Source organism: Canis lupus, chromosome 2 (genome assembly GCF_011100685.1).
Source record: "Canis lupus familiaris isolate Mischka breed German Shepherd chromosome 2, alternate assembly UU_Cfam_GSD_1.0, whole genome shotgun sequence".
In the NCBI taxonomy this organism is placed as follows: domain Eukaryota; kingdom Metazoa; phylum Chordata; class Mammalia; order Carnivora; family Canidae; genus Canis; species Canis lupus.
Genome location: NC_049223.1, coordinates 79,273,003 through 79,292,105, shown reverse-complemented (window position 1 = coordinate 79,292,105; position 19,103 = coordinate 79,273,003). Strand labels below are relative to the sequence as shown.

Below are 19,103 nucleotides of genomic sequence, written 5' to 3'. Positions count from 1 at the left end.
AGCAACCCCAGCCAAGGCCTGTCTGGAGCCAGCCTGGCCTCACCCCCTCCAACCCCGTATCTGTGGGGTCCGTGCTCTGAGCCCCAGGTGCCCGCTGCTCGCCCGCTGCTCGGGCCGCACTGATCGTCTCTCCCCCGCAGGTGATGAGCATTCTGAGCAACCCCAGCGCCGTGCCGCCGCAGCCACAGGCCGACTTCTCCATCTCCCCGCTGCACGGCGGGCTGGACTCGGCCACCTCCATCTCGGCCAGCTGCAGCCAGCGGGCCGACTCCATCAAGCCGGGAGACAGCCTGCCCACCTCCCAGTCCTACTGCCCGCCCACCTACAGCACCACCGGCTACAGCGTGGACCCCGTGGCTGGCTACCAGTACGGCCAGTACGGCCAGAGTGAGTGCCTGGCGCCCCAGCTGTCCCCTTCCCCACCCCTGCCCTGCTGCAAGCATGTTCTGGGTGTTTAGAGAACCTCTGTTCAGTTACAGAGAGCTGCAGGGTGGTGTTGGGGTGGGGGCGCCCATTTCACAGATGAGAAAATCGAGGCCCGGTTGTCCTAAGATGATACTGAGCCAGGCCCCTGCACCCCCGCTACTGTGATCTCGGAGCAGTGCTGTCCCACAGAAGCGTAATACAAGCCACGAATGGCATTTAAAATTTAAATTAAATTAATTTAAATTTTTAAAATTTAAGCCACGGCTTACAACGTAAGAGGAAACAAGCGGACTTCTTTTTACTAACGTGTTGTTTGACCCGGTATATCTGAAATGATGACCATCTGACACGAATCCACGCAGAGTTACGAACGAGATATTTCGCATTCTTCTTTTTCACGCGCTATCTTTGAAATCCAGCCCATTTTAGTTCAGACGCTAGGTTTTCATTGGAACTGCTTGATCTGTATTTAAATTTCATAAAATTACAGCTGAGAAGGGGGATTTACACACCCAACTTGTTCCAAATATACTGTAGAGTTTCCCAACCACTAAGCTAAATCGAATTTCAGTTTTCACATTTAAATTAGATAGAATTAAATTAAAATGTAAAATCCGGTTCCTCGGTTGTGTGGCCACATTGCAGGGGCTCGATGGCCGCGTGTGGCTGCCGTGTTGGACGGCGCGGTGCTAGAGACCCTGCCCCGTCCTGCCCCTCTGGATACGGGGGACAGCTGGATTTTCGACTCTCTCCTGAACCTGCCTCCCATCCTCAGCCTCGATCGTCCCCCGGGCACCTCGCCTAGATGCGGGGGACAGCGGACGCCCGGCCCCGTGGCTGCCAAAGGCAGGCCCGGCCACAGCCTCCAGCCGCCAGATGGGGCAGCGTCGGGGCAGGCCGAGAGGCACCGGGAGCCGAGGTCACGGGGCCCCCCTCCTGCCCCCCTCCTGGCAAAGGCCTCACCTGCTGGTGTCAAACTAATCAGAAGGGCGTGTGGTGCGAGGCCGAGGTCCCAGCCCCAGGGCATCCTCTGCCCTCCTCCGCCGCCGCCCTGGCCCGGCCTCACTGACCTCTGCTTCCTGCCCCACACCAGCCGCTCCTCCCGCTCGGCCTTGGCCTCCACCGCTAAATGAGGGCCAGCTGTGCTGCGTTCACGGCCCCTGGCCCACGTATGCGTGTGCTCCGTTTATATGTGTGTGAGAATACGCGTGTCCTGGACTCGTACGATTCGTGAGTCTGTGTGTGTCGTGTAGTTCAGCGTACATGTGTTCGTGCACGCGTCCTGTGTGTAGGCGTGTGTTTGCATGTGTGAATGTGTGAGGGGCACGCATGAGCATATGCACGTGACCATTCACGTCTCTTAGCTTACGCGAGCATATTGTGTCCACGTGATATGCATATGAGTTTGTGAACATACCAAGGTGCACGCATTTGGTCCTGCGAGTGTGTCCGTCGTACATACACACGTGTGTTTAAATGTACGTTCAGGTGTATACACGTGGCTGAGTGTGCCTGTGTGTTTGACATATGTGACGGGCATGTGTCACTCTGTGGACAAGTAGAGCAAACAGGTGTGCGTGTGTACAGATGCATGTAAGAGTGTGTAGATGTGCGTGGTTATACGTACGCTTCTATGCATGTGCACTCCGACGTGCACAGATGCTTGGATGTGTCCGTGGATGTGTAGATATTTTGGAGTGCATGTGTATGGAGTGGTATGCTCCGTGTGCAGTGTGTAAATATGGAGGGAGGTGTGCTAGGTGTGCACGTAGGTGTGGCTGTGAGTCCCTGTGTGTAGCTGCGCATCTGGGCCTGGACGCACGGTGTTGCCTGTGTGTATAACGGTGCCTGCGTACGGAGTCGTGTGCGCAAGGAGCAAGGGTGTGAGGGGGCACAGCACGTGTGTGCAGGTACGGCTCAGGGCGGGGCGCACACATGTGCACACAAGTGTCTCCAGAGGGGCCCGGGGGCGATCCCCTGCCCCGGCCCGGGTTCCCGGGCAGAGCGGGACACACATGCTCTTGATAAAGAGTTTAGAGCAGCTCCGCGGCGGCAGCGGCCCGGCCTGGGGCGGGCGTTAGTCACACCCGGGCCCCGTGCCCTGCTCCGGGGGTGCCTGCCCAAGTCGGAAATAAAATTAACCCCAAAGTCAGCACGGGGGCTGCAAGGGAGGGGGGATCAAAAGGGAAAGGGCCCAGGAGGCGAGAAAGGAGCGTTTGTTCCCCCAGAAGCTGGCCAGAGCCAGCTGCCCTCCCCACCTCCCTCCCTCCTTCCCCTTCTCCTCACTCACCCCTGCCAGCTCCAGCCCTGCCCTCCCCGGCTCCTCCAGGGCTGGCTCAGAGCGCTCCTGAGCTGACCCTCCAGCCCTATCCAGAGGGAACCCCACATAGGCTCTAGGGTCTGGCTGGGAGGGGCCCTACTCCCACTGATTCCACCACCACGTCACCCTGCCTGTGAGCCTCAGTTTTACCATCTGGGAGGTGGGAGTCCAGAGAGTAGACACCCAGAGTTTTTCCATTGTGTCATCTTCCTCACCCTTAACGTTCTGGGACAGCCAGAGTCAGGGACACACCCCCTATCACGGGCGACTGAATACACCTATGACCAGGCTCCCAGTTCACCTGCAAAGGTGCACCTCCCACACAGCCTCTGTGTGCACCTCGGTCCACCCGTCACCTGCTCCCACCAGTCCCGTGCGTGAGTTCAGCCCACCAGGCACTGGGCAAGTTGCATGTTCCTCATTTCACGCCATCGTCAAAGCCCCACGTGCAGCAGGTTATCACTTGTCCTCAGGTTATAGATGCAAGGCTAAGGCTGAGGGGCTAGGGACCTTCCCCAGGTCACACAGCAGGTGAACGGTGGACTCCAGGTCCCCGAACTTCCCTCCTGACTTCCAACCTGGTTCTCTTTTGGCCAAACCACAAACTCGTGTAAGACACTCAGTAATACTACGCACCTCGGCCCACCGTTGTGCGGGTTCACGTTCAGGGCCTCGCAGGCACCTGTGTGTGAAGAGCCGCACACACACAGATTTGTTCCTGAGCGTTCCCGGATGTGTGACTCTGTACGTGGCTTCGGGGTTTATTGAGCATCTACTGTGGGCCGGGCCCTTGTGGCTGCCCTGTGTGGTGTCCAGGTTATTCCTCCTGGACAGACCAGGCCATGGACCCCAGAGAGGTTATTTGCCTGAGATCCCGCGTGGACGTGAACACAGCCACGCCTATGGCCTCGCCCTCAGAGAGGCTCCCTCGCAGGTGTGCGGGGAGCATGCATGTGGCCAGACTCCTCCGCAGGAGAGTCCTCCCCTCTCCCCGGGCCTCTTGTCTTTCCCAGGGACACCTCTACACCTTCTCTTGTTCCTGGCCATCATCTGTCCATCTGTCTGTCTCTCCTGTCCCTGGAGGGGGTGGGGGCAGGGGGCAGGAACGGGGCACACGGCAGATTAATACGGCCCCGGTGTTCCCAGAGGCCAGGGCCGTACTAATGATGGGGCTGATAGAACGCAGAAGTGTGAAAAGAATTTTAATAGATCTGACAAGTCTAATAAGAATTTGTGTCTAGAAGGGTCCTCCTCTGGGGCCGCAGGCTGACGAGGCGCTGACGGCTGAGATTTGTTTACTGGTTGGCATCTCCTGCCAACTCCCGATTAATCTAATTTGAGACATTTCGAGCCCAGGCGCGGGCACCAGGCAGAGGAGGGACGCGGAGAGACAGAGGGACAGGCGGGGCCATTGACAGAGGCTGTAATGAGAAATGTCACAGCCCTGCCCTCGCCGGCCCCTGGCTCGACCCCAGGGAGAGGCAGGCTCTGCGGCACGAAGGGTGCCCTTGAAGTTGGCTGGTCATCAGTAGAGTTGGGCTTCTTGGTGTCTCTTTGCCCACCTTGACGGGGCCTGGGGCCCACTGTGCGCTGGGCCCTGGCCGGAAACCCGGAGATGCTAAAAAGGATGACACCGAGTGACCAGAGGCACAAGCGGGACGAATTCGGGTTCCTCCGTCTCATGTGCTGTGCCTGCCTGTGAGTCGGCGATCTTGCTGTGCCTCAGTTTCCACCTTGGTAAAGTGGGAACGGCTGTACCCTAATGCATGAGACTGTTGAGAGGTTGAGACTGCGGCCGCCTTGCCACCACCCCCACCCCAGGAAGAGCTGCAGAGGCTGGCACAGAGTTTGGTGAGAGGTAGAATCAGGGGGATGAGGGGGATGTAGGCGGAGCCTCCGGTGAGTTGGGAAGGTCACCTGACTTGGTCATGTGCAGCAGGTTATCATTTCCTGGGGTGGAAAATGGGGCCAGTGTGGGATTTGGTGCAGAGTAGCCTCTAAAGTACGCTGCATATGCCAGGGGTTGTTCTGTAGGAGGCTGCAGGTGAAGTGTGCATGGAGGAGGCTGGGACTTGGCATCAGACCCCCCCGGCTTCAATCCCAGCTCCACCACCTAACAACCAAGTGACCTTTCAAGTTACACGGCACCTTAGGGCGCAGCCTCGGCCCTATCCCCTGTAAAATGGGATCGCAGAACTGAGCTAGAGCACGGGTAGTGCTTGCACCAGGAGGGCCAGAGCACCAGCTGGGTGGGTGGTAGCTCCTCCCTCTCCTCCTGCTGCCACTCTGCGCATTAGCTTCCTCAAAGCTGAGGGCAAGGCTCAATCGAGGTCAGGTCGGGGCCCTGGGACCCACATAAGACCTGCTCCAAGTAGCAGAGATGAGACACCTGAGTTGCAGGCTCCCCCTGAGGTCAGGGATCCGGCCTTCTTACACTTCCACCTGAAGCAAGGGGCAGACCCACGGCAGGGCAAGGCTGGCCACCACTGCCTCTGTGCTACCCGCTGGAAGCCTGAAAGCTGACTAACCTCAGGGGCAGCACCCAGGGGCTCAGCTCCAGCCTTAGAGCCTGGAAAACAGGAACACAGGGCCTAGCCAGGCACTCCAAAAACCCCAGGACATTTGCATATCCTTTGGGAATCTGGATACAATCCCTGAGCCCTCTGTGCCCAGCATCCAAAAACATATCATCTCATTTGATCCTCATAAGAGCCCTTGAGGAGGCTGGGATTTGTTCTACCCATTTTACAGACAAGGAAATGGGCCTGGAGAGGCAGCATGATTTGCCCAAAGCCACATGAACAAGAGATAGTTGGACTCTGAGTTGTTCCATTTGCTGTTCCTTTCCTCCCTGCCGCCATCAAAGGTCCCATCTGCTCAGTGAATCCCAATCCTATGAGAGCCCAAGGCCCTTGAGCTCACCGTGTACCAGATGCAGCGCTGACTAACCTCTTCATATGCATTTTCTCACCTCGTCCCCACAATTCTTTGACCTAGGCGCTATCATCATCCCCATTCTACAGACAAGGAAACTGAGGCTTGGATAGGCGAGCTGGTGTGCCCCAGATCATACACTGAAAGTTGGTGGGTGTGGGATCTGAACCCCTAGGGGATATGGCCTCAATTACTGATACTGCCCACCATGCCTCCCTGGGCCTTGCCCACTGGCCATTCCCACACCTCCTGGCTCTACCCATGGGGCCCCTCAGGGGGCAGGTGACCAGGAGAATATTGGGCCAGGCCTCGTGATTCCAAGGCAGCACTCTTTACATTTCTTGTCACCTCTGGATCCAACAGATCCTAGGAGTTGGATTGGCCACAGCCACGGGTTCCAGTGTAGGAGGTAGCATCTCTGCAGTTCGTAGAGTCAAGACAGAACACATGCACACACAGACCTAGCAGTCACGCCTGCACACACACATGTATCGACACGTGTCCCTGGCTTAGGTGCAGCTCACGTGTACCTGGCTACCCATGCTTGCGCAGGCATTCCCACTGTTGTACTCACACAGGTACACACAGCTGCCCGCATCTATCCGCATGTACACGTGTGAGCATCATTCACGTGTGAATGTTCACATTAGTGCCCCTTACAGAGACTTTTGTTTCCACTGTGCACAAGTACACACCCTCAGACTCATCTCTCTCCTCTGGATGGTCAGAACTTCGAGGCTAAAGGTCTCAGCTCCCTGCACATTAGGGTCCTGGCTCCTCCTTCCACATGAACCCCATCAGCTCAACTGTGAAAGCAGCTTTGCTTTTGAGTAAGGGATATCGCTTTGCCTCATCCGTGACTGGGCTCAGGGCCTGAAGAAGGCAGAAGGACCTTGCCCTCGTTACTACCTGGGCTCCAGGGGATTCATGGACGTCCCCCATAGCAGACGTAGGTACAGGCATGTTGGAACTAAGTCTTTGCTCAGCAACATGGATCCTCCCTATAGAACCTACGAGAGAGCTGGGCAAATAATAAGGGTTAAGTAAATATTTGCTGAATGGTTTGAGAGGAGGTAAGAGAAAGAGCTTCATGAAGAGATGGATGGATGGATGGATGGATGGATGGATGGATGGATGGAAGAAGCATGGCTAGATGGACAGAAGGGTGAACAGATGAATCAATGAATGGATATATGGATGGATGGATAGATGGATGGAAGACCAAATGGACAGATGGACAGAAGAGTGAACAGATGAATTGGTGAATGGATGGTTGGATGGATGGATGGATGGATGGATGGATGGATGGATGGACAGATGGATAGGTGGACAGAAGGGTGAATGGGTGAATCAATGAATTATGTACATATGGATGGATGGATGTGTAACAAATGGAAGAATAGGCAAAAAGAACCTGTTTCTAGGAGTTTCTGTCTCTCTTTTTTTTTTCCAGCTGCTGTTGATTACCTGGCCAAAAACGTGAGCCTCTCCACACAGCGCCGTATGAAGCTCGGGGAGCATTCTGCTGTGCTGGGACTCCTGCCTGTGGAAACTGGCCAGGCCTACTAGGGCCCCTGGGGCGACTTGCCCCAGACCAAGTCCCAGCCCAACCCTTACTGGTCCCCAAGCCTCCCAGCCTCAGTCCTTTCATCGCCCTGGGGTCCCACGAGGCCAGGAAAGGAGCCCATTCCCTCCTCATAGCCAGCCCTCTGGAGATGTGCAGCCAGTCTACCATTCACCTATGTTTAGGCACCCAGAGTGACCCCCTTGGAGTCTCCCCCTCTACTCTCTCCCCAGGAGGGTTTCTGGTCAGCCTGCAGTCCTCCCCCCTCCCAGTCAAATCCTGTCGTGGCCTCTGTGCTATCTCAGGCACAGAAATGGAAGCTCACCCTGAATAGAGCACCTTGGGCACCCAAAGGAGGAAGGTGTCTGGGATGAGGTACTGGAGCCCTTTGGACCCAACTCCAGTGAGTACCCTGGCCAGAGGTGGGGGTGGAGCTCGCAGGGCCACTCTCAGCTGGAAGTGCTGGGAGCCAGCCCTCCCAGCTGGATCTCTGACCCAGGGCCAGAAGCATAGCCCGTTCCTCCTCTGGATGCTGGGGTGCCAGCAGAGAGGGGACCCTCGCCCTGGGGTTTTCCCAGGAGGATCACCCAGGAATTCTGAGGACTCCAGGACCCTCCATACACACCTCTGGTGGGTGTAGGGGAGGAATCTAGCCCAGGTAGGGGTACCAGAAAAAGCAGGAAGAGGTACCCAGGGGGCAGGGCTCATCAGCAGTGGGCCGCCAAGGGTGCAAGGACCCAACACAGGCACCCAGAGGCAGCAGGCTTCTAGACTGAAGGCCAAATTCCAACCTTGCCCAGCCTGTGCGGGGCCTGTGGAGCCCATAGGCCCTTCAGTTTTCTCATTCTCTGAATCACATGGGAGGGGAAGGAGACCAAGTCTTGCGTAAAGAGGTATAGGGCAGGCTCAGAAGGGGGCTTCGTAGCTGGGGTCCCTCTGTTTGTGGGCAGCAGACCTTTGTTGCCAAAGGCTTCCGTGCTCTGCCTTCAAGTCCACAATCCATGGAGCTGCAGTTTCTCACAAAGCCTCCCTCAGAGACCTGAGCCTGTCCCCTGCATGCCCAACCCTCTGTGAGGGGGACCTCCATCCACCCTTTAAGCTGCTGGGGTGCAGAGAACTTCCCTTGGAGCTCTGGAGGAGGGTTCTTGGACCAGCAAGGACAGCTTACCTAAGACAAGGCCACCAATTCCCCTTAACGTTTGGGGGGAGGGGGCATGTCCCCGTCCCACTGATAGTGGCACCTTTCAGTGTTGATCCACTCTAGGCTGAGAGGGCCCTGTCTACTCATCCAGAACAGTGAGGTGGGGACACATGTGGCCAGTCTTCAGGCCACCACTCCTGGAGAGGTTGGGGATGCCAAAGCTTCCAAAGAATCGGGGAAAGCCACCTTCCTTGGCCATGCCCATGGCTTCCTCATATCCCTTCTCTTTAAAAGTTGAGATCTTTGGGGAATGGTTCAAGCCCCTGACTATGCCTCCCTTGGGACTTTTCACCACCTTCACCTACTTATCAGAATTATATTCATCTTCACCATCACCATCATTATAATCTACACTTGGATCACCTTTATCAAGTGCTGCTAGGTTAAAGGCACTTGTGAGGGAGACACAGCCCTAAATCCACAGAGACTGGGCCAGATTGCTTGTCCCCGCCTGGGCACGTGAGGCCACCTCTTTGCTCAACCCATGCCGCTTGCTCTCAGCCGACAAGACATTCCTGGAGGGAAGGGCTGCTGCTTTGGGAGTCAACCTGAGTTCCTCCCTACTGGGGAACTGGACTGGCAAGATGCTAGGACACTTTCCTGCATAGATGCCACTTCTGTGACAAATGCTCACCTGTTTCTCATCTTCAGACTTGGTAGTATCAAGCCTGTCCTGGACCGTGGCCAGGGTGGCTCATATCTCTGGTTTAGAAGAACCTATACATATATGGGGACAAATAAACTCTTTGGTAGTAGCAGATACCTGGACATGTGTAGCCCATGGACTTCAACCAAGATTTCAACTGGAGCATCTACTGCAGGAGACTTTTGGTTCTTCAAGCTCTGGACAGAAAGGAAGACTGTGTCGTCCCTCGGTGACCCAGTCCCTATGTTTGTAACCATCACAGCCAGGAAGCAGCTCTTAAGATCAACCACGGTCTTCATCTACATTCCTTGAATGGTCAATCCTCCCCCTGGAGGCCTGGCTCAGAAATCATCTGAGTCCCCTTCTATACCCAGGAGCAGGGCTCTCAGGCAGGTGACATCAAAACAGCCAAGCCTCACCCTCAGGAGGTGACATTCCTATGCTAGGACCAATCCTAAATATCTGCCCCCGGTGATGAAATGAGAATAAACCAAGTGGCTTCTCATTATGTCCATCTTCTCTGGAGTTCTCCCAAGTCGCCATCTTGGTAGAAAATGGGACTCATTCCCCCTGGAGCCCCACCCCCCTCAGAAAGAGACCCTGACCCTAGCAGGTTTTCCCTAAAACCTTGTGTACTAGTGTGTCTAGCCAACTCAGTCCATAAAACTCAGTCTTTGTGCTGGCAGCTCACAACTTCAACCAGAGAGAGAACATGGGACAAGAGGTACAAGGCTTCAAATTCTTGAGGATTGACCACAGCCTGAGAAAGAAGGCCTGAATCCCAGTGGCCAGACCCAGTGGCCCAGAAACAATCCCCATCCATTCCTGTAAATAGAATCCGTAGCAAAATAAGAGATGTTTCCTCCAACTTATCACGAGTAGCTGTTGGTCCTACCTATTGGGGGGGGGGTCCCTCTTCTGAGCTCATTGTACATTAGTTGGAAATGTGGTGATGTGCTGTTCGTTTATAGGAAGTTGACTTTTATATAAATATATATATATATATACTAAAAAAGGAAAGAAAACCCCCACAGTGTGTGTCGTGCTAGTGCCAGGGACCATCTGTAGGGATATATCTGCATATTGTGTGTTTCAGATTATACATTCCAGGCTCTGTTGGGTTCTTTCATTTTTATTGCTTTGTTTTCTCATTTGGTATTTCTCTCTTGCTATGAAAAAAAAAAGTGATGTGTAAGAACCAAGCTATGCTTTATACTCTTATTTTTTACTTGATTTACCTTTGCCATTCTTTTGCCAGAAGAACATGAAGAAGAGAGATAGAGGAATGAGAGAGAAGGAAAGAAGGATGAAGAGGGAGGTTTGCCCAGAAGAAAAAATGAGAAGGTCAGATTTCCAATCTGACTATGGCTTGAGAGCAGAACAGGTCCCAGAATTTGCCCAGACTCCACCGAGATCCAACGTTGTTTTCGATGGAGCTGGTGAAGCATTCTGAGATTTGGATCCTGGAACTTGGTGAAATTCCATGACTGCCCAAAAAAGACATTCTCTGGGGCCTCTCTCAGGTTGACGTTCTCGCCAAGCTCCCAATGTGCCCTTCACTACTGGACGCTTTTTGAGGTTGACAGCTCTGTCCTGCAAAGGCACCTAACCAAGACCAAATGGGGAGGGGGGTTACTCTGGCCGCCTTCTTGAAATGCTCAGAGACAACTGTGTATCGAATGCTTTTTCTGTCAACTCTAACATGGCCAATTCCCCCACCTGGGAAATATCTACATAGCACTCTAGATCATTCCTTCTTCCTAGTAATTGCAACTTGGTTGCTTCCGTGTTTGACTCACAGCCATATTCCTCCATCTGGAAGTGAGCGCGTGTGCATGAGAGTGTGAGTGGGGTGTGTGCGTGGGCCTGTGGGCACAAGGGTGTGTGTTTAACTATAATCGCACCATAATTTATTCAGCTATATGGAGTAGTAGACTAGAAAGAGAAACTGGCATTTGCTTTAACTACCTGCTTGTAAGCGCTTCCTCTGTAACTCAGGCGTAACTGTTATACATTAAAAGAAATTAAAGCATTTCCAAGGTTCCGTGTACTCAATTGATTGTCATTCGGCAGCTGCCCTAAAAGGAACCGAGGGGTGGTTGAGAACCCTAATTTAGAGGGTCAGGATAGGACCACCAGGTTCTCCAGTGCCAAGCAGCTGTTAGGCATGTAGAGGATGCCTACTCAATATTGATCAATGAATGCTGTTGCTTAAGCATCACTCTGATGAAATCTCAGTTCTGTTCAGTGGGCCAGACTTCCTGCTGCTAAGCTTAGAGCCCTCTGTGGCCCTCTCCCGGTACATCGAACTTGGAAGGTAGGAGAATGCTCAGAAGCTTCCATGCTTCAAAGGAAGAAGAAGCAGCTTCCACGTTTCCTAAAGAAGCAGAACCTGCTGTGGGGAATCAGGGGCAGGTGGATTTATGGAGGGGGAGCCCTCAAGAGAAATGCACGAGGAAGTGAAAAATGACGTAGGACAGAAGAAGGAGCTAAGCAAAGAGGGGGCTTTTTTTTGTTTTGTTTTGTTTTTTTGTTTTTTTTTATAAATTTTTATTTATTTATGATAGTCACAGAGAGAGAGAGAGAGAGAGAGAGAGAGAGAGGCAGAGACATAGGCAGAGGGAGAAGCAGGCTCCATGCACCGGGAGCCCAACGTGGGACTCGATCCTGGGTCTCCAGGATCGCGCCCTGGGCCAAAGGCAGGCGCCAAACCGCTGCCCCACCTAGGGATCCCCAAAGAGGGGGCTTTAAGTGGAGTCTCATTCCAACCTGATAGTCTAGGGAACTCTGGAGCATGAGTAGCGCAGAGTTAGTCTCACTTGGGGACTGGAGGATTGGCTTTTGCTCTAGAATGTCAGTCATTGGTTGGCTGCTGGCTGCCCCTGGGGATGTGGGTAGGTCAGTAAAGGCTAATGTGCTCAAGCAACTCTGGTCCGAGTAGGTCCTATGAGGTGAGAGCAGTTCTCCAGAGGAAGGTTCAGCAATGCACCCTTAGCAGCAACATCACATCCATTAGGGGACAGGTAAACTGGCCCAGTAAAGGGGATCTGGGCAAGAAACAAGTCCACATATGTTTCCCGGGCTCTAAACCGGGAAACCCATGTCATTCTAGGGCACTGGTTTAGGAAGGGGTGAAGTGGAGGAGTTGTTGGGAGAAACTGTACATGAAGGATTGGTAAGGTGTTTTGATGGACCTGAGTCCACCTAACCCAGCCAAGCGCTCCAGGGCAGGACTGAGGGAGATTGGGTCTTCCCTCCACCACTTACTATCCCCACAGGGTGACGAGCTTTGTACCAGCTCCCTAGGAATCCAGGTAGCTTATGTCAGAATCAGGGCTCCCAGCCACCTTTCCTACCATCTCACCCTAACTGTGTAGTTATTCAGTAAGTCAGAAAGATATGGGGGAGAGTCAAGAACTGGTCAAGTTCTGCTCTTAGCCCTGCATATGACTCGGTGTGGGTCCTGAGATAATTTTCTCCCTGTCTCAGACCCTAGTTCCATAAATTTTTTAAAAAGCAGGTTAGATAATCCCTAAGGATCTTTCAGGCTACCCTGATAATAAACTGAGCTGAAAGCTGGTCTGGAAGGTGACCCAGAGAGTACCCCGAGGGCTCAGAGCTGTCCACTACCAGTGCTGGGAAAGCAACACAGTGCTAGGTGCTGAGTGATGCTAATTTGCTCCCAGACATAAACTTGCCCTTGGGGGCCCTAAGAGAACTCTCTGTCCCCCGCTTCTTAGGGACCATTTCTAAGAGTCCCATCCAACAGACCAAGGATGGCTGAGAAATGTGATCTCCTGCCCAGACACAGTACGCCCCAGAATAAAATCAGGTTTCTGTGTCTAAAGGAAAAGGAGGGGGATCCCTGGGTGGTGCAGCGGTTTAGCGCCTGCCTTTGGCCCAGGGCGCGATCCTGGAGACCCGGGATCGAATCCCACGTCGGGCTCCCGGGGCATGGAGCCTGTTTCTCCCTCTGCCTATGTCTCTGCCTCTCTCTCTCTCTCTCTGTGTGACTATCATAAATAAATTTAAAAAATAATAATAAAGGAAAAGGAGGGACGTCTGGGTGGCTCAGCAGTTGGGCATCTGCCTTCGGTTCAGGATGTGATCCTGGGGACCCAGGATCGAGTCCTAGTCCTGCATCGGGCTCCCTGCATGGAGCCTGCTTCTCCCTCTGCCTATGTCTCTGCATCTCTGTGTGTGACTCTCATGAATAAATAAATTTTTTTAAAAAAATAAAGGAAAAGGAAAGAATGACTATTGGATAGATGAGTGTATCAGTCAGCTGTTGCTGCAGTGATGCTGTGTAACATAGCAGCCTCTTCCTGGTCTCATTGCTCATGCACATCTTATATGAATGAGTTCCACAGTCTTTCCTGGAGTAAGATTTACTAATGAAGGAAAGAAATTCCTGAGACAGGAGATGTATGAGCCCTGAGACTCTGTTGTGGAGTTGAGTCTAGAACACCTGGTCCTCCTGAGAGCACAACGTTCAGAACCCAGTTCCCTCCACTCACCAGGCTGCCACAATCTATCTCCTAGCCTTGCTGATGTAAACACCTATTGCAGGGAGTGCCTCGCTTCCCTGGTGCAGGGAGGCACCAGGGAGAGTATGTTCAGGGTTCCGGTTACCTCTACTCTCTCTCTCTCTCTCTCTCCCCTCTGGAAAGAATCAAAATGCTCCCTCAGATAAAGCCTTGTCCTTGGTCCCAGGAACCCTCTGTGTGACTGTACACAAGCCACTTCTCCTGATCCTTCAAATGGGAATAAAGTCTGTCCCATTGCATCAGGCTAGAATGCAGTAGCCAACAACTTCAAATCTCTGTGGCTTAAAACACCAAAGGTGTAATTTTTTTCTCATTCATATTTGTGACTGCTACTCATCACAGTCAGCCTGAAGGAGAATGGGCATTGCCTCAAGCATTGCTGGCTGCTGGTATCAGAACAAAAGAGAGATGTGATAAAGTGTGTACTGGCTCTTAAAGTGCCCACCTGAAGTGACTGGCATCAGACACTTCTGTTCACCCTCCATTGGCCAAAGCAAGTCACGTGGCCACACTGACCTTGAGAGGGAGAAAGAAAGTGTAATCCATCCTGTACCTGGGAGATGGGGGGTGGGACTATCAGGAACAGCACTTGGGGCCACCATGCCCACCCAGGCAGGGGGTTTTCTTGAGGATCGAGTGAGGCTAATGATATGGAAACAAACATTTCTATAAGGACTTGCTCTGTGCTCCCTGCCAGGGTGGACCCTGGAGGTAGGGTAGAGCAGAGAGTGGCACTAAAAGAACCACAGAAAAATGGCCTCTTCTCTGAGGAAAGGGGAACACTGACTACAAAGCTCCTGTGGTGTGCTCATGCATGCACTTTTAGTCTTATCATTGGCATAACAACATTGTGAGGGGGGCGGATTTTACCGTTAGTGTACAGGGAAGGAAGCCCTGAAGAGTCAGAAAGTTAAAGTCACTTGCACAAGATCACACAGCTAGTGACTGGTAGGGACTGAGCTCTCCCAAACACGGAGATGTTTCCAAGTCAAATCCCAATATTGAAGTGCTGGAGACATGGAGCAGCGGTCTCGTTTGAGGGTGGGTGCCGATGATCCGTACCCCATAGAAACCAAGCAGAGTTGTCTTCCACAATCTGGTTCAGGATCAGAGAGCTCTGCAGGCCACCCTCATCATCTGATGAGGAGACACCAGCTAGATAACCCACAGGTATCAGCACTGCGGTGACCCCTCCCAGAATTCGTACCACATTCATTCTTGGAAGACAAGGGCATGCTGGCTAGAAATATGAGCTTTAGAGAGAAAAGACACTAACATTTATGGTGCCTTCTGTGTACCAGGTGATCCTCATCCATTGTTTTAGTTAACACGCCCAACATCTGGAGGTGACAAGCATGGTGGACCCTCCAATACAATTGAGAATATGGACCTAGAGAAGTGAAGCAACTGGCTCCAGGCCCCCAACCAGGGGGTGGAGGAGGAGAAATTCAGACCCATGACTTGTCCCAGTGTCCTGTCCATCATAGCAGGCTGCCTCCCCAAAGTGCAGATGGGACACTGTGTGAACCAGGAGGACAATACTTCTTGAAGCGTATCAGTCAGCCGTTGCCATAGTAATGCTGCATAATAAGCCACCACAAAACTCTGGCTTACAATAAACACTAATTCTCACTTCCACAGTTTTGTAGGCCAACCGTGGTTTGGCTAATAATCTAGGCTTGGATGTTTTGGTAGGCAGATCATCTGTAGAAGGTCCAGCAAGATTCCTATTCTTTGATATATGTGTTCTTGAGTATGGGTGGGATCTGTGAGTATAATGGGATGGTCACTACCTCAACATGGTTACACAATCTGGCAAAGGTGACAGTACAGTCACTCTTGTGATCACATTACATTACACAAGACTCCATCATAATAGACTAGAGTGACATTCTCCTGCTGTCTTTAGGAAGCAAGCTGCTGTATTATGACAGGGTCATTGCTAGGATATTAGGGTACCCTCTAGGAGCTGAGAGTGACCCATGCAACAGCCAGCAAGAAAGTGGGGAGTCAGTCTTACCCAAGGAACTGAGTTCTATCAACACCCTGAATGGGTTTGGAAATAGATTCTTCCACAATCGAGCCTCCTGATGAGTTCATAGCCCCCACTGACACCTTGATTTCAGCCTGTTGAGATCCTGATTAGAGAGCCCAGTTATGTTGTACCCAGACTTCTGACCTACAGCAACTGTAAGGGGGGGTGGGGTTGTGTTAAACCACTAAGTTTGTGATCATTGGTTAGGCAGCAATAGAAAGCTAACATAGATGGGCAGCACAACTTTAGACTCTAGATCTGATGATATTTGTTCTGGGGAGCCCATGAAAAAGGTTGCTACTGGACCATGAGTACAGATCATCAGAGTTCAAAGGGCATTGTGGAGATCCCATGTTGAACCCCATTTCAAGTTTCTTCTCTTGTCAGATCCACTAACATCCCATTGGCCAAGCAAATCTCATGGTCAAGCCCAAGATCAAGGGACTGGAAGTCCGTTCCACTCACCCAGAGGCCTGAAAAGTCTAGATATCTATTACCAGGGAGTTAAGAATTAGGATCCATTACTTGGGAAATTTAGCACACATGCACAAAATCCCTCTGGCTGGTTTTACCTCCTCCACGTCCATCAGTACACAGCTGAGCATAAGCAGTTACCTCCATCATACATTTGAAGCTCATGAAGCCTCCCTCACCAGTGCTGCAAATTGGTCCATGGAGAGCGGACATCCAAGAAAGGAAAGTGGGAACTGGGAGAAGTCAGGGTGAGGACCAGGTACCAGTATGAAATTTGTGGGTTATCAGAAACAGTTTTGGGTAAAACTGACATGAACAGAAGTATTCCCAGGCAGAAGGGCTTAGGTAAGTGTTGGGGTATGGGTGGCTGGGTTCCTTGATTCTTTGGGCTGGGCCACATCCACCTGACCCTATAGAACTGCCTCCTTTTGTGAATCTAGCCCTTAAGGCCAGCTCCTTAGCTGCCTATATTATATGGATAAATATTTCCTTTTGCCAGGTATTTCATATACATGATTTGCTTATGGTTTTAAGATGGAAGTCAAACAGCATGTTCTAATCCTAACACCACTACTCGAGCAAGTAGTCTCTCTGAGGACTCAGTGTTCACATCATCTTATAAAAATGGCATAAACAACGGTACCAACCTCTGAGGCAATTGTGAGGATTACACGAGCTCACAGAATAAAGAAACCAATTTCACTTTCTTTAGCCCTGCGTTTCACAAACATAGTGACCATTGGATCTTTTATTATAGGGATGTTTATTAACATGAGAGAGAGATGCCTGGAGTTTCCTAGCAGCCAATGGAAAATAGGAAAACCAATGAGTTACACAAGTACTGATGTCAATGAGAAAATAAGAAACTTGCTAAAGGATAGTTCTCCCTGGTGTCTTCCTAAACAGGACAGTGTGATGTCAAAAATAAGAACTCAGGAATAAACTCCTGAAATATATAAAGATGTGCTGTGAAGGATTATTTTTTTCCCTTTTTAAAAAATTTTATTTTATTTAAATTCAATTAATTAACATATATAAAGCATACTAGCTTTAGAGATAGAGTTCGTTGATTTATCAGTTGTATATAATACCCAGTGCTCATGACATAACATGCCCTCCTGAATGCCCATCCCTCAGCTACCCTATCCCCCCACCCGCCTCCCCTCCAGCAACCTTGGTTTGTTTCCTATAGTTAAGAGTCTCTAAAAAAAATTGTTTTTTTTTTTAAAGTCTCTTCTCCCTCTCCCTTCGTCTTATTTTATTTTCCCCTCTTTTCCACTATGCTCCTCTGTTTTGTTTTTTAAATTCCATATATGAGTGAAATTACATGATAATGTCTTTCTCTGATTGACTTATTTTGCTTAGCATAATACCCTCTAGTTCCATCCATGTCGTTGAAAATGGCAAGATATCATTTTTTTGAGGGCTGCAATATTCTATTGTCTATATATACACCGCATTTTCTTTATCCATTCCTCTGTCGATAGCCATCTAGGCTCTTTCCATAGTTTGGCTATTGTGGACATTGCTGCTATAAATATTGGGGTGTGGGTGCCCCCTTTCAGATCACTACATTTGGATCTTTGGGGTAAATACCTAGTAGCACAATTGCTGGGTCATAGGGTAGCTCTATTTTTAACTTTTTGAGGAATTGCCATAATCTTTTCCAGAGTGGCTGTACCAGTGTGCATTTCCACCAGCGGTGTAGGAGGGCTCTCTTTTCTCCACATCCCCACCAACATTTATTGTTTCCTGACAGTTTTCCTTAAAATTTAATTTTAGCCATTCTGACTGGTGTGGTTTTGATTTATTTGTACTTGAGGAACTGTTTCTTATAAAGGTCTTCAATACAGATTGAGGATAATTCAGTAAAAGTAACCCTGATGGCAGGTGAGGAGAGATAAGAACAGGATGTGATCTAGACACTGGATTCCCTGACGTCTTCATTTGACCCCAGGATCATTTGGAATTCCTAAAGAGGGAACGTAAGCTCACCCCCCCCCAAAAAAAAAATCACACTTATCATGACTTCTTTTTTTTCCCAACTGAGCTTTTGATAAATATTGAATGGAAAAGAGTTGGACAGTAAACATCCTGGAGAATTTTTAAAGTATACAGATACTGAAACAGTTTTCTTGTAGACGGACGGCATTGTCAGAATCTGACAATCTCTGTCCTTAAAGGTCCTATGTTTAGAGCTTTTACACTTACCGTATGATTGATGTCATTGGATTTAGGTCTACCATTTTATTATTTCTTTGTCTGTAATCTCCTTTTCAAATTTCCCTCTTCTTTCTTCCTGCCTTGTTTTGGATTGTTTTAGTACATTTTAACATTCCATTTTAGTTTATCTGTTGGCTTTTCAGCATATACTTTAATATTTTTTTAGTGATTGGTCTAGCTATTATTATATATCTACCATCCATCGTCTACTTAGAGTTAATATTTTATAATTTCAAATAAAATACAGAAACTTAAAACCCTTGATGTTATAGCTGACATGTGTATTACATGTACACACATTGAACACTCCCAAACAATATTATACTTTTTCCTTGAACAATCATATATTTTAAAGAACTTAAGAGGAGAAAAATAGTCTATTCTATCTTCCCAGATATCTCCCATTTCTGTTGCCTATTCTCTATTCCTGAATTCCCAAGTTTTCCTCTGGTATCAGTTCCCTTCAGCTAGAACTTCCTTTACTCTTTTTTTTAGAGATTGTCTGCTGGTTAACAATTCTCTCCCTCATCCAAAAGTATATGTATTTCCAACTTCACTTACAAAGGATTCTTTTTCTTCTTTCTTTCTTTCTTTCTTTCTTTCTTTCTTTCTTTCTTTCTTCTTTTTTTGCTAGGTATTAAATTCTGGGTCAACAGTTTATTTCCTTTCAGAAAAGATGTTCCAATGTCTTCTGGAGTCTGTGGTTGCTGAGGAAATATCCACAGGTACTTGA

At 50.3% G+C, this 19,103-nt stretch overlaps 1 protein-coding gene and 1 long non-coding RNA gene across 3 annotated transcripts in view; both read left to right on the top strand.

Annotated features, from left to right (window-relative positions):
• The window catches only part of PAX7 (paired box 7), a 100,757-nt gene extending 89,640 nt beyond the window's left edge, over nucleotides 1–11,117 (top strand). Inside the window, exons 15-16 of the mRNA XM_038529597.1 lie at nucleotides 141–387; nucleotides 7,134–11,117. Coding sequence (XP_038385525.1) covers nucleotides 141–387; nucleotides 7,134–7,249 — 363 coding nt within the window. The 3' untranslated portion in view covers nucleotides 7,250–11,117. The remainder of the gene's footprint in view (nucleotides 1–140; nucleotides 388–7,133) is intronic.
• A 4,469-nt stretch (nucleotides 11,118–15,586) lies between these two features.
• On the top strand, nucleotides 15,587–16,853 carry LOC111094714. Of its 2 annotated transcripts, none has more exons than XR_005355106.1 (2): nucleotides 15,587–16,406; nucleotides 16,647–16,853. It is a non-coding gene; the product is annotated as an uncharacterized LOC111094714 (long non-coding RNA). The 2 variants fall into 2 exon arrangements; XR_005355107.1 differs by having other exon boundaries at nucleotides 15,587–16,492.
• Nucleotides 16,854–19,103: the final 2,250 nt, after the last annotated feature.